Raw genomic sequence first — 14,603 nt, forward strand, 5'->3', positions numbered from 1 at the left:
TTTGATTTAATGCCGTTTTGTCAAGTTGTATGGGATCTATTAGCTTACCATAGCATGAAATTATGTGCACAGTGCTTAGCTGCTCTGCAGCTAAGCATTCTTTAGCATGCTTTGAGATGCGGGATGTATTCCTGGTCTGTCTCCTGATACTTCAGCTTTTGCATAACAAAAATGTTTGGTCACCTTACTGGACCGCTGGGATGAATCTTCAAGAGCCATGCAATTCCTTTTCATCATTGCCCCACAAGCCAGCACAAAACCAGGCCAAACTTACTTTGTTAATGGTATGTAAAATGCAGCAGGCCTGCTGCACTGCTAGGGCACATTATAAGGAACGTCCCTATTATGTTAATTTGTAATCAATATGGACGTCCTGTAGATATTCTAAATCTACTACCAAATGTCCCACAAACGTCCTTTGGACGATTGGTAACACAAAATGTCCCAGAAACGTCCTACATCCTGACAAAAATGTCCTTAGGATGTACTCGGGATTGTGCAATAAGAATCCATAATTAAACATCTCTTGGACGTCCGAATATCCCATTATGACGTTCGTGGGATGTTTCTATGAACTTCAATTCTCGTGCGTGGGACGATCCCATGGACGATCCAGGGAAGGTCGAGTGTCCCGTTTTGGATCTCTGCTGGACATCTGTAGGACATTGATGGTCCAGTGGGTTATCTTCAAACGTCCTGTGGACGTCCGAATATCAGATTTTGATGTACGATGGACGTTCTTTGGAAGTGCTTCTTTGTGCGTCGGACGATCCTACTGACATCCGTAGCACATCATTGGGACTTCTTTGGATATCCGACGGACGTCAAAATATCGGTTGTAGGATGTCCTTTGGATGTTTACTGGAGATTTGTGGTCCAATAGGTAATTATTAGTTTACGGCATAAAGAATACAGAACCATTTCAAATTAAGTGCCTTGCCAGAAATTTTTAAGCCAGACTTCCGTCGGCCTTGTTAGTTGTACACGTGTTCTTTCGGAAAATTATTGTACTATATGGACATTACCACCTAAGCAATGATGTATATTTAAGGCATGTACAATGTACAGTCTGTTTCACACTTAGGGGAAAACTCGGAGCGCATTGCATCACGATGCGGCGAGCGCTGGAGTTGGGCTAACACCCGCAAACGAGCTTTGCGAGTGTTTGTTGGGGCACGGAGGAGTGAATATTTTTAGAATAGCGCTTTGCGTTTGCGGATAGCGTCTTGCGCTGACAGCGCCACTACGGAGTCAAAGAAAAGCTATTAGAAATAATTAAATAAAATATACCATGTTATGATAGGAATAGTAATTTTGACTTGCGTGTATTCGCGTTTAATTATAATTTAGATGTTATTCTGTAAGCAGCAAACAATTATAGTTGCGCTTAGTTTTGAGCAAACCAACTTTACGTGCCTTCACCAGACAAGCTTAGCCGTGTTAGGCTTACGAGCCATAATATCCACAATCGAATTCGGAATCAGCAGCGTCTAATGAATCAATCTTCGTAACGCACACTAGTTGAGATAAAGCGATAACCGCAGTCACTTCTCCTAGCTTGCGAACTTCACGCGTTACCACGAATCGAACCCAGTTTGGTGCTAGGTTAGAGCCGTCGCTTCGATGGGTGCCGCCATGTTGGCTGACGCAAAGCTTTTGGGGCCGCTATTTGGGCTCCCGCTAAATCGGTGAAATAGCGTTCCCAACGCAAAACCCAAACGCAGTTTGCGACTCGCGCATGTGCATTGGCTTCGACGCTATTGCTTTGGGGCCCCAAAGTGCGCGGATTTCATTGTTACTGCGGGAACTAAGCCGATATTCCTCATTAAGCGTTGTGCGACGCCAAACTCTCAGCTTTCATTGGCCACATTGGGGTTCTACGAACTTAATTCTTTTGACAGCACGTTTCTTTTGTTCTTTCGAAAGGCCGGGGTACTGAGTGCGTGCACGTATATTTCTTCGCGGTGTGTGCTACCGTAATACGCGGCGACAAGAAAGGGACACCAAACTGTGCGCGTAACGTGCTCGATTTTTATTTGACGCAAAAGGAAAATAAAGCACTCAACAATAACTATGCGGGCCAAACACGACGAAACAAACGGATAAGAATAAAACAATGCTTTAGGTTAAGACAGTGAGCTGCAAGTGTTTCTTCTCGACAATAGTTCCTTACTCGATCAAGACAGGCCCTGCCAGCTGGCGGGGAAATGCACGCGTCACGCTGTCAACGGCAGCGATGACAGCGCTCATTCTGGAAGGCAGTGAGGTGTAAAGTGACTCGGTAAGCGATGTGTTCATTCAGAGAACGTCCCACTCGCTGATGATAGGGGACGAGAGCGTATTAACCCATGCAGAGGATGGCGCGCCAGCGATACTTTCAATGAGCCACAGACATTTTCAATGAATTGAGGTCCGGGGATTGGGGCGGTCACTCAGGACAGTGACGCCGCGCTCATCGAGCAGTTCTTGCACAACACGTGTAGTGTGGATCGGCGACCTATCGTGCCGGTATCTGTAGTCGCCTTCCGGGAACGGGCCGTCAGGAACGTAGGGAATCAGTACATCATCTATGATTGCCCCGTGCCTCTCAGCGGTGAACTTGCCTTCTAGGAGTATCAGTGGGCCCAGACCATCTTTGGTCCACACGCTCGCACTAGTACGCCCGCTCGCTGCGACCCGTTGCAGGTACCGCGGCATATATCTGGAACAAGAAAAGAAAGCCTATATTGATTACCGATATTTTAGTTAGGTAATCAAGTTGTCTAAAAATAAAGGCCAACCTCACTTAAGTTCATGTTTACAGCATGGATTGCGAGCACTGGCTCGAATCACAAGAACATGCACTGCCTCAGGATCGACGGTGAAACTGCAATACTGACCGCAATAAGTTGATTAATCGTGGTGCGCTGGCCCACTTTATTAAGCAAATATGTTAGCCTAATATAGTTGCCCTTTTTACTTCTTAAGGGGAGTAATATATCTCCCCGAAGCAAATAAAATTAGGCTAGATCCGCATGCGAGGTAAACCAACTTAAATATTAATAACTACTATCTTAATTTTACAGATGATTAATAATTGCTTCTAGAAAATAACTTACCTTGTCTTGGCAAGGCGCCAAATTCCGTCTCGCTGGTCGCCAGCGGTCGTAAAGGTGGATCCATCACTGAATACAACATTTTTTCCATTGTGACACAGTCCACCCTTCATGTTCTTGTGCAAAACCAAGCCACTTTGCTCCATTTGTGGCCCTAAGTAATGGCTTTTGGGCGGCTGATCTGCTCCTTAGGCCGGCTTGATTGAACCACTGCCTCACGGTAGACCTCGAAGCCTTCAGTTTCAAGCTTTGTCGTAGCTCTTGAAGCGAGGCGGGAAGGGTGGGGGGGGGGGGGGGGGCGTCTACAGCAGCCGCAACAATGGACAAATCCTCCTCGTCCGTTGTGGCCCTTGGTGGACGTCCGCGAGGGGCACCCCTGATGCGCCCTTCTTTCTTGTAGGCCTGCAGTATCCTGTTCACCACTTTAAGCGACCGTCCTGCCGTGTTTCTTTTTTTCTTTGGTATAGTTCCTAGAACACAGTTCAATAATCTTCAGTCGTTCTTTCTCCGGTACACGGGCCATATGTGACAAGGCAAACGATTTAGCACCGTTCTGGTCAGATGAAAAATCTGGAATGAACTAAGACAGACGAGCGCCAGCTTTATTCAGATCAATCTTGAATCCTGTAAACCTGCCTGTATCTGCAGAGAGCCGCACCGTTCTTCGATCACCAATGAGCGAAGGAAGGAGATGACACTGCATTAGCTTTTCAAGGTCATTTACTTTTTTATCTTAAGTTTTAAGAGCGCCAAATCACCACCAAGTCCACAATCGTCAGCGAGTGGGACGTGCTGCGAATGAACACATCACTTACCAAGTCAATTTACACCTCACTGCCCTTGAGAATGAGCGCTATCATCGCTGCCGCTGGGGACATGACGAGATACTAAATGATGTTGGGAGCATAGATGCGTGCATTTCCCCGCCGGCTGACAGGGCCTGTCTTGAGTAATGAACTATTGTCGAGAAGAAACGCTTTCAGAGCTCACTGTCCTAACCTAAAATCAAGAAAGGGGCTGACAGATCGAATAGCACACTGTGGTATAAAGTTTGTAAATAGGGATAAGACACGTGCCTTAGAAAGGCTGGCCAACATTTCGATAGGAGGACCTATCTTCGTCGAAGGCGGCCTCGTCATCCTCGGCATGTTAGTTTTAAAGGGTTAGTGCGGTGACGTCACGTGCGGGTGTTGTCGGTGGCGGTTGGTTATAAAGGGAGAGACTTCAGAGGTAATGAGCGCTGTTGCCTGACGTCTGTGAACTTCGTTCCCAAGACGAGGGGACAAGAGCGGGAGAGTGGGAAGGCGGGGAGAAAAGAAAAAGAAAGAAAAGGAGAAAAAAGGAAAACGGGGGGGACACCAAGAGGAAAAAAGGAGAAAGAACAAGAAAAAAAAGAAAGAATGGGACATTGGAGGGCGTTGGGGAAGCGAGAGGTTAGGGAGCATTCAAGGGTGTCGTTGGCGGCATGTTTTTGTGGCATTAGAAGAGCCGGTCAGGCGGTCAGTGCGCGAGTAACACACATAAAAAAAAAAAACAGGAGTTGAAAGAGTGACTTGAGAAGCATGGTCTTTCAACGGACATTAGCCCCAGGTGTCGTTACGGCAGTATATATATACAGAAATGGCGATACCCTGTATGGCTGAGGCGCCTAAAAAGACATACTGACGTCTGGGACTTCCGAATGTGTTGGTGAGGGTGTTTCAAAAAACATATAAAAAAAAGAAAAGAGAGGGGCGACCGAAACCGGAATAACAAATAGGAGGGTGACGTGCGCAGAAGCGGGCAGGGGAAGTGTACATGGGAAAAGGGGGTCGTACAGTAAACGTAAAAACATGAGAGCATATTAAATTGAGTAGTAGGCAGGAGAAAATTTTCGAAATGGAGGAATAGGTAATGTTAAGAATTAAGGTTAGCTGGTGGCATAATGTGTTTTGTGTCTTGGTTGATGATATGAGAATTTCAGATTTAAGTTACCCCTTTTAAAGATTCTAAGTTGCCACGTGCCAAACTGATTCCCGTCGGGTGTAGGCAATTAAACTTGTGTATGAGGTATGATTCCGTATATTTCCTTTCGCGAGGTGAACGGAAATTAATTTGTAGTATATAGAGCCTTGCTTCGTCAAATATATGACCATGGTCATTAAAGTGGCCGGCTATTGCTTTAGGTAAATTGTGTTTGGCGTCGGCGCGGTGACCGTTGAGACTTGTATGAATTTGTTGTCCAGTCTCACCTATGTATTGTCTGTTACAAGCAGCACATTCTAAACAATAGGCTACGTTGCTTGATGTGCAGGTGAAACCCGAAGTTACCTTGTGTGCGTAATTCGACGCTGTAATTTTTACTGTAGTAGTAGATTGAATATGTTTGCATGCAGAGCACCTGGGGCGGCCACAGGGACCGGTTCCCAACTTCCTCTTTGTCAGTAGTTTGGCATGCACAAGAATATCTATAAAATTAATGTTGCGTCTGTGCTACTCTGGGCGGGTCGGGAAAAGTCTTATTAATTTCTGGTTGCTGGTGAGAATTGGGTAGTATGTACTGAGGATGTTATTCACGTTTGGGAGCGCATTGGAGAATTTGGTAGTAAAAAGAGACGTTGTTGTTCTTGTGATCCTCGGGCGGGGGTTGGGGACCTCGGTTCGATCAAGTTTGGTTGCAGCAGTGTAGGCTACTTGAAGGTCACTGTTTGGGCGGTTCCTGTTTGATAGGGTTTCTTTAAGGTGATCGAGTCTATCTATGTAGTCTTGGTCTTCAACGCAAATGCGACGTAGTCAGAAGAGTATAGGCTTGGGCTGGTTGGTAAAACATAGTTGCACTGGAAGCATAGCGCGCAAAGGACTATCCACATGTCTAGACGTACAGGACAAGCGCTAACTTTCAACACGGCGTTTATTGCGGAGAAGGAGCGTATCTACGCAATATATTTGCGTATATATGCTCTGCTATATATTGTCCTGTCTAGTTTTTGTGGATCGTCCTTTGCGCGCTATGCTTCCAGTGTACGTAGCGACGTAGTCGAGTGGCTTGGCCTTTAAAGATGCCTTGTTTGCAATGTCTGGGATGGTGGCTCGTATATTCTAGGTACTGTTGTTTATCGAAAGGTTTCCAATACAGCATTGTCTTTAGCGCCCCATTGTCAATGTATATTGCTGTGCCCAGAAAGTTTATGCGCTCAGTTGAGGATTCTGATGTGAATTTTATTGTTGGATGAAAAGAGCTTAGAAATGCTGCATATTTATTTAGACTGTCTTGATCATGTCCCCATATTATGAATATGTCGTCTATGTATCGTAGGTATGTGTGGCGCTTGTCAGTGCAGCGCGATAATAAATCTCTTTCTAGAATCCCCATAAATATGTTCGCGTAGGTTGGTGCAAAAGGCGTACCCATGCTTGTACCATGTATCGATCTGTAGGTAGTAACTCTCCTCAAATTCGAAGTAATGTGTTAGAACTAATTCAAGGAGAGACAAGTAGACTTCAGCAGAGTGTTGTGCATTACGTTTAGACAGCGTTTGTTTTATCGAGAATAGATCTTCGATAAAACTCAATTTAATTAATATACTGTTTCATGTGTTTACGTTTATATCAACTGCACGACCCCCTTTTCCCATGTACACTTGCCCATACGTCTGAAGACGCACGGAAATTGTTGATATCCTCGCATTCCTCGACTACACCCGGGGGGGGGGGGGGGGACAGAAGACCTATGGGCCCCGGGTGCCAGACGACCTATAGCCACGCCACTGGCGATGGCACAGAGGCAACCAAACGGCATAGTATCCAACAGCCTTTGAAAGAACACATTGCCAGCCTAAACTTACCCCTCGTTATACTTGCGCGCATAACGTGCCTCACTATCCCTCTCCCTCACTACCTGGAACGGCCACTTTTTTGCCTAGGACACAACCGGCTTCGTGGCCTAGGACGACCGAAACCAGCTGTGAAGCCGACGGCAGCGCCATATCTACGTTGTCCTCAACTTGCATTGACGTCACTGATCTGCATTATGCTTTGAGTAGTAGCCCGGCCGTTCCGTAAACCGGCGTTGCGTTTGTGGGGCAAACGACTGTGTTACCGCTTTCCGAGGCCGTCGCAGCCGTTTAATGGGCACTGCCACACCCCATCCTGCCGCGTTCGCGTGCGGCGGCCTTGCGGCACGGAACTACTCCGCCTGACAGCTGCTGAGGTAGGCGTGCAACAGGTGTCAAATGCGTCCGCTCAGCAAACTATGCGCTCAGCCGCTTGGAATGTCGTCTGCACGTCCGAGATTGCACGTCGCTGCTTACCGCCCTTGACAACTTCGCCTGGGCCAGCTGTTGAAATGAACGTAGCAATATTTGCTTCACCGTAGGCTTCCGTCGTTGCGTGAAAGTTCAGTGTGCTCGTCTTGATCGGTAGCGCCGAGCAGTGCAGCACCAGCCTAATAAGAATAGTTTAAATTTGATCTCACATTACGAAGAAAAACTAACCTTGTAGGTCGCCGTACTGGTATTACATAGCAATTATTTGCTTGTTTCTTTAGCTTGCCTTTTGTGTATACCTGAGCAAGCTGCCGCATTGTTTCCCGAAGTGTGGAACCAGCTAGAATCATATGCTAGTTACTCGTGTGTCATTTAGAACAGCTAGAGTCTTGACCCCTAACAGCTTCTTTTTCTAATGCAGAAATGCAATGTTCTCCCTCGCACCGACCCACACACACTGTATCCCCAGGAGGTGCTAGCGTTGTAATACCGCTACAACGTTATAGTAGCAGGTGCAAGTGCGCCTCTTATTTCCATTCTGCTTGCTAATTATTTGCCTTTTATGATGAGTTGCACAGTTGGCAAATTGATTTCACCGGCGCATGTGCATTTCGGGCAGTTAGGGTAGTTTAAAGCTCTTCTCACAAATGCATAGTGTGATGACACTGCTGTGACATAGCGCGTATATGAAACTGGTGCATATAATGGCATCAGTTTTGAAGTGCTTCTGCAAAGTGGTCTTGTCTATGCCTGTACAGTGCCTGGCTAAAATTTCGGGCCATGGCTCTTCTAGCAATGTTTTGTTTGCATGCTTATCACAGGCACAAGTCAGCTCCACAAAATTGTCTCTGGGTGCAAAAATAAGAAACATTCTGATTTACAATGTGCTAACCTAATATTTTGCTTCTATCATTGGCATAGAAATTTTTTTTTTATCTGTTGTTGTAGATACATCAGAATAAAGCTGTTCCTGTATTACCCCTATGAGTGTCTGGATATGCTCTTGTATGAGGCTTTTTCGTTGCTTAACCATTGCTTCTTTCTTGGAAGAAAGTATCTGATCACTCGCAATTTTTTTTGCTGCCACTTTTATGTGTTCAAGTATAACTTGCTTACTCAGTAATGTAGCTGATTACTGCTAATAGACTGTTAAAAAGAAGTGAATTGGCATCATACCTGCTTGAGGAAAGGAAACCATCACTTACAAAAGAGTTGTATTGGGAGCAATCCATTACGTCTAATTCATTACATGCCGGTCTGATGACAGGAAAAGGTGCCTGCGATGAAGTACCGTGTAAAATGCATTAAAGTCTGCTTTAGGGTTACATGTGAAAATAAAGAAAGGGTCACAAATTTTGCTATAATTTAAGGCTGCTTCAGCCAAGCCCTGCCTTGCCTTGCCCTCTTGTTTCGAGTTACATTGCAGTCCATGGAAGGAAGTCAGACAAAGGTGACTGCCGGAACAACTGACAGGCTTAGGCATCACAATGACTATTTGAAAGGAGAACTGAAAGCAGACCAGAATGACTTGGAAGTGGAGCAGCTACTCAATGCTTTTCAATCACAAGATGGTGCAGCAAGTCATGAACAGGCAGATGAAGCTCCTAGGTACACTAAACTAAAGCATGCAGTGATACCCTACATTCAAGGAACTAATGAATCACTGTTGGGAATTTTCAAGAAGCACGGTGCACTGATTGTGCATGCACTGGCTAAGGAATTAACTCATCAGTGAGACCTGTTCAAACTGTCCAGGAGAGGTTTTCCCTGTGCAGGTTGAAAATCTGCCTACGTTGGGGAAACGGGAAACTTCCAAACATGAATGGAACAACACAAAAAAGATGTTATCAAAAAACACATGGCATCAGATGCCATCACAGAGCACGTTCAAAACACGCACTGTGCGATAAAAGGGGAATAGGCAAAAGGCATTGTTATGGAAAATAATGTGTCAGCAAGACTGCATGTGGAATTGCTGGTTATGCAAACCACAGAAAACATGATAAACAGCCAGCAAGTAATCGGGATCTCTATAGTCGAGCCTAGTTATTGTGAACGTAGATACTATAACAAAGTATCGGGCATAATGAAGTACAGTGAAACCCAGATACACCAAACCCATATCTAACGAATTAGTGTAGAATGAGCAGCTGTAAAATCCCCTTGAAAGTATTAGTATAAAATTTTTATTTTATGTATTGAATTACCTGTGTATGGAACTTCCTTGTTATCCCCTTCAGGTTCGATATATGCTGGTTCCACTGTATATCTAAAATGATTCTACCTGATATCAGATTGTAATTAACATGTGCTTATAGCAAATATCAGATTAACAAAGATATTTCAGTGCCATATGGGATATCGTTTTAACAAGGTTCGACTATATTCTTGAACTCTGGGGTGAATGCACAATCAAGCATACATAAAGAAATTTTGTAATGACCGACTCAGTGTGACCAATGTGTCTGTGTAGATGCCTAAATATCCTTTTTTTTTTCTTTTTTTTTCTACATTGCTCAGTCGCATGTTCTACTAATGATGCTTTCACCAGATCAGGTAGTGTCTTGTCAAACTCTGTATTACATCAGAATATATTACTGTTCTATAATTATCTGTAGGTCCCAGCATTGTTTACAGATTGACACAATATTTTTGGCACTGCATGCCGAGTTGTGCAGAAGCTGATACTATAATGTTGGTGAGGGTGTCTCAGATTCACGCCATGAGTTCTACCTCAGTAAAGGGCTTGGTGGTGCTATAAATGCCTTGCTTTATCATCTTGACAAAAAAAAAATTGTATGCTATTGAATCATGGCAGTAGTGCAGTCATGTGGTGTAATGTGAACCATGGTGGCCACATGAAAGCTGTAAAATGGCTGCCAAGCCACTCGCAAACCCCACAAGATGGGGACATGCACAATCTTGCATAAGAATTGGGTGATAAATGCTCTCACAGGTGACCAAAAAATAATCCTTCACAGATGTATGCCAATCTGACAACTGATACATCAAAGATTGTAAAGCTGTATAATCGAGTTCTCACAGGCAACAGGTCTACTGCAGAAGATGAGGACATTTTGGATAGGTTCTATCAAGTGCTAGACCGCGGGTGGTGGAAGGGCCAGCTCGTATTCTACAAAGAGAGACTTCCTCTACCCAAGAAAGATTACAAGGAAGATGGAGAAGTGATTTTAAGGCTAGTATATAGAATGCATCTGAAGAGTGTTATTAGGGCAGTATCATGGGGGCAGCTTAACATATGTTCTTGTCGGGAGCTATGGAGAAAATTTCCTGCACAGCTTCCACGCTTGCACACATAAAAGAAGCAGGCAGCCGATTACTTTTGCCAGCATTGGTTTCGAATCCTGTAGTGATGAGCTGAGAATGGCAATTCTTGACAGTTCTTCCATAGACAGACACATTATGCTCATTGCTACCATTGTTCTACGCCCACCCTGAACTTCCACTGCATGTCACCTGAGCGTGCTCACAAATGGCAACCTGTTGCTGTCTCAACTGGCTCTGTAATGCACTATTTGCTAACGTAAACATGTAGCAGAAACAAGATCCTGCTTTTCAGAATAAAAGTTGTTTAATTAGAAAAAGTGCAAGTTTGCAAATTTTACATGTTCATGCGTGGACAATCATATGTTTTATGATGTTCCCAGGCAAAGGTCTGACCCTAGTCAAAGTGTTGGAAGAAAGAAATTTTGTCTATTCCTTTCAATTGAGTATAGATACATCACCGACAGACATGCACGAAACGCATTAACGGCTCTTCGTTAGGAGTGAGTCATCTGAGTACATCGTTTTAAATTGTGCACACTTCATGATGCAGCACATTGTGCAAGATAATTGGAATATCAAATTGGAAAGATTGGTATCATACTTTAGCGGACACTGTTATGCGGTCACTGTCATAAGGACACTTTAGCAGTCACTGTCATGGGCACATAAACGTGTATGGAGCACCAGATTTCTGCAACAAAATATTGTCACAATAGTAATCACATACAAATTAATACCACCATGTCATCCTATGCCTAAACAATGTTATAACATGCAGGTAACATTGGCAGTATGGATGGCAGAGCAGCCAGTGGGTGAGTACAGCCTTTCTTTGACATTTATGATGCCACCAACATTAACTTCTATGAAATATCCTCGGGGCTAAGGGCTAAAATATGGATCAGCAGAATGCAACTTGGTTCATAAACCTTTTCAAGGTTTCGTGATTAATCGCACCGAAGTTCAAAAAATGTCTTTTTAATGCCCAAATTGATTAAAAAGAACACTGTCTGCTACTAACTGCTGACAACAGCAATTGGCCAAAAGGCTAACTTGTCCATTGTAGTTAGTGTAATCCAACTGGTGTGGCTCATAATAAATCACTGAAGTGAAAATATCACAAATTGTATGCTTTGCTGAGAGAATGACCACTGAACTTTTGACTGGTCAGGTATCACGTGCTCTGTTAGGGCAGGCTTCATTAAGGATATGTTCCAATGCCATTCGCATAACTTTGAAAGTTCTAATTTCCATGTTAGTTGGACAGGCACCAAGCATGGAGCTGTTGACCCACTAGCAATTGAGAATTGCATGTGTGTGCTGGCAGGACTGTTTGCAAAAACTTTTGAGGTTGTGCAAGACACATTTGTATTTTCTAATGTTCTAGTAACATAGGTGTTAGTATACACTTATGTGTTTTGTATGTCATAAACTCCTTACAACAGCAGTTAGAAAGTAATTTACTACCTACACATGAAAAGAAATTGGTCTTTGGGCTATTATAAGTTCAAGCAAGGTCATGCTTGGTGATGCTGGAATCAGCTTCCTACTTGTACATTTATCATGTGCTGCCATCTAAACCATTGGTGCCATGCAAGTGAGAACCTCCTAGTATTAGGGTTTTGTCACTTTCTCTGAGGCAGCAGAAAAGTTGTTTTTGGAATTGTTATGATGTATGGTTATGTCCTCTATGTGGGCTGTAAGGCTTGCATTGTGGTTTGTGGTATCTGTCATCCTGCATGCAGGGATTGTAGCTGGATGTGGCAGTGTAGCACAGGCTGGCTTGCAGAAAGAGATGGCAGCGTTACCGCCTGCAAGGCTGGGCAAGTTAACACTAAGTGGCGAGGTTCTGCTTCCATCACTGAAAGAGACATACTACATCCATTGGGAAATGCGGTTTACTCCAATAGAGGTGATGCTCGGTATACGGGCCACCCCTGCCTCTTAAGCACGGCTTCTTCTGAAATAGTAAATTGAAGGGAGATAAAGCATACACAGGTCCTGTTGAAAGTTTTTTGGATTTGCACATGCATAATATGGCAAGGGATGTAAAAGACCGCAAATGTCACATGTCTGTAAGGCCTCTTTATGGCCACATAGGCTCTGAAGTTATGCAGAGAAAGGGTTCATCAGTATATAGGGTTCAGATTGCAATAGGCAAGGGGTCATGGTTGAATGAGGAGCTCACCATATTAAAGGCAAGGCTGAGAATGTAAAGAGCTAACAGCTACTGAAATCAATAAAAGCATTGAGCATTTGTGTTGTGTTTGAACAAATAAGTGTCACCTTGTATTTTAATTGGCCTCAATGATGCTCCTGTGTTCCCAAGTCCTCACGAGTCACTGTGTAGTTCGATTGTCAAATCTTTTCAAAGATGCAAGTTGTGCTGTTACGAAGGATAGTTTAACCTTATTTTGAATGACAAAGGGGATAGTGTGAATTGCATAAAAATAAGCCTTGTATTCAACATTATCGCATTTAAAGTACATAGCTCTTGAGTTTTAAATCTTCTAAAGTTAGCAGAAATGTTTCTTGAGACTCTCCTGAAGATTGCAGTGAAGCATATGTGTGCAGGGCAGATGACGACAATTGGAGTTGGGATACAGACTTTGAAGACGATTCTGGATATGAGGTGCCGCTGCAGGCTGGAGACTATGAGCCCATTGGCTGGCCTCCTCAACACAGTGCAAATTTTGAGAGGTCTGGTGAGTGGAAATTGCAGTATTGAACAGCAACTTCCTCAGGAAGTTGTTGTATAACCATACTGGTTACAGGAGTGGGGGAGGCATATTGTGCACATGCCCCCACCTTCGAAATTTCTATGGACCAGGGATACCTGGCATAAAATGATGTACAACAACCACCTGCTTTCCCTATCAAGTGTATACTCCCTCCCCCAAGGAAAAGATTCTGTGTAAGCACCATGCACTGACCGATTGTGGGCCTTCCCACAGGTCTCCGGAATGTTGATTGGCAAAATCATGGGACTGTCCCAATTCTTGTGTCACCTGTAGACAAAACCATTTACAAACTACCACTGTTGTCAAGCCCACAATATTGTGCCACTTCATTGAGTGACACAAGAAGAAAGCACTTGGAACTCTAGAAATGTGCAGTAATTGATAGAAAATTAACATTTCACCCGACATCTTTTATCTGGAATTGCTATTTCGAGCACCGTCTGTTTACCAAGTGACATGTGATCATGGTGATTACACACCTTATTTTGCCACTCACTGCTTGCACATCATTCGAAGTTTCAGAACTGGTGTAACACTGGCTTGTATTGCTGACAGAGAGCACGTGGGAGTACTACAAGATAGTGCCCTGAATATAACTCATTATCTTTTTGGTGAACTTATGCCACAAAGAAAGTTGATCAGAGTAGGAGCTTGGTTGTCAGTGTCATTCCATTCGTAGGCGGAAAGTTTTCATTTTTCCGGGGCGGGCTGGGGCTCAACCAGCTTTCCTAACCCCATATATATATATATATTGTTACGGTGGCAAAAGAAGACTACGTCGTTGATGTTGAAGACGACGAAGTGGCAACAGCCTCTCGGGATCCGCGGCTGCTGTCTATATTCATCCTGTAAATACACCGTGTAAATAGTTTTATACCTGTGACATTTTGGTGGACGTGTGGGGTACGCGTCTTCACCACGGAGCTCCGCAGCGGACGTCTCACCCAGCCTGAGACCATGCTTCCAGTGGAAGGCGGCGCATCTGCAGCAGCAATGCCAACTACACATACCTAGTATGTTGCTCTACCTCAGCCGCAAGACCCTGGCATGTTCAACGGCCTCGATGGTGTTGACGTGGAAGAATGGTTGAGGATGTATAAGCACATCAGCAAGGTGGGCAGGTGGGATCCGACCATAATGCTGGCCAATGTCGTGTTCTACCTCGCCAGAACACCGCGAACGTGGTTTTACACACACGAGGAAGATCTAACCAGCTGGGACTTGTTCAAAGAAAA

At 44.3% G+C, this 14,603-nt stretch overlaps 1 protein-coding gene across 7 annotated transcripts in view; it reads left to right on the forward strand.

Annotated features, from left to right (window-relative positions):
- Positions 1–6,120: 6,120 nt before the first annotated feature.
- LOC126543051 (SH2 domain-containing adapter protein D) overlaps positions 6,121–14,603 on the forward strand; it is a 38,832-nt gene continuing 30,349 nt past the window's right edge. Inside the window, exons 1-3 of one of the 7 annotated variants that reach the window (XM_055077564.2) lie at positions 6,121–6,177; positions 11,406–11,442; positions 13,202–13,332. In XM_055077564.2, the coding sequence (XP_054933539.1) occupies positions 11,420–11,442; positions 13,202–13,332 (154 nt within the window). In that variant the 5' untranslated portion in view covers positions 6,121–6,177; positions 11,406–11,419. Of the gene's footprint in view, positions 6,178–7,075; positions 7,285–7,468; positions 7,571–11,405; positions 11,443–13,201; positions 13,333–14,603 lie in introns of those variants that run through there. The other 6 variants (XM_072286338.1, XM_072286336.1, XM_072286337.1 and 3 more) reach the window with 6 other exon arrangements.

Source organism: Dermacentor andersoni, chromosome 2, assembly GCF_023375885.2.
Source record: "Dermacentor andersoni chromosome 2, qqDerAnde1_hic_scaffold, whole genome shotgun sequence".
Classification (NCBI taxonomy): domain Eukaryota; kingdom Metazoa; phylum Arthropoda; class Arachnida; order Ixodida; family Ixodidae; genus Dermacentor; species Dermacentor andersoni.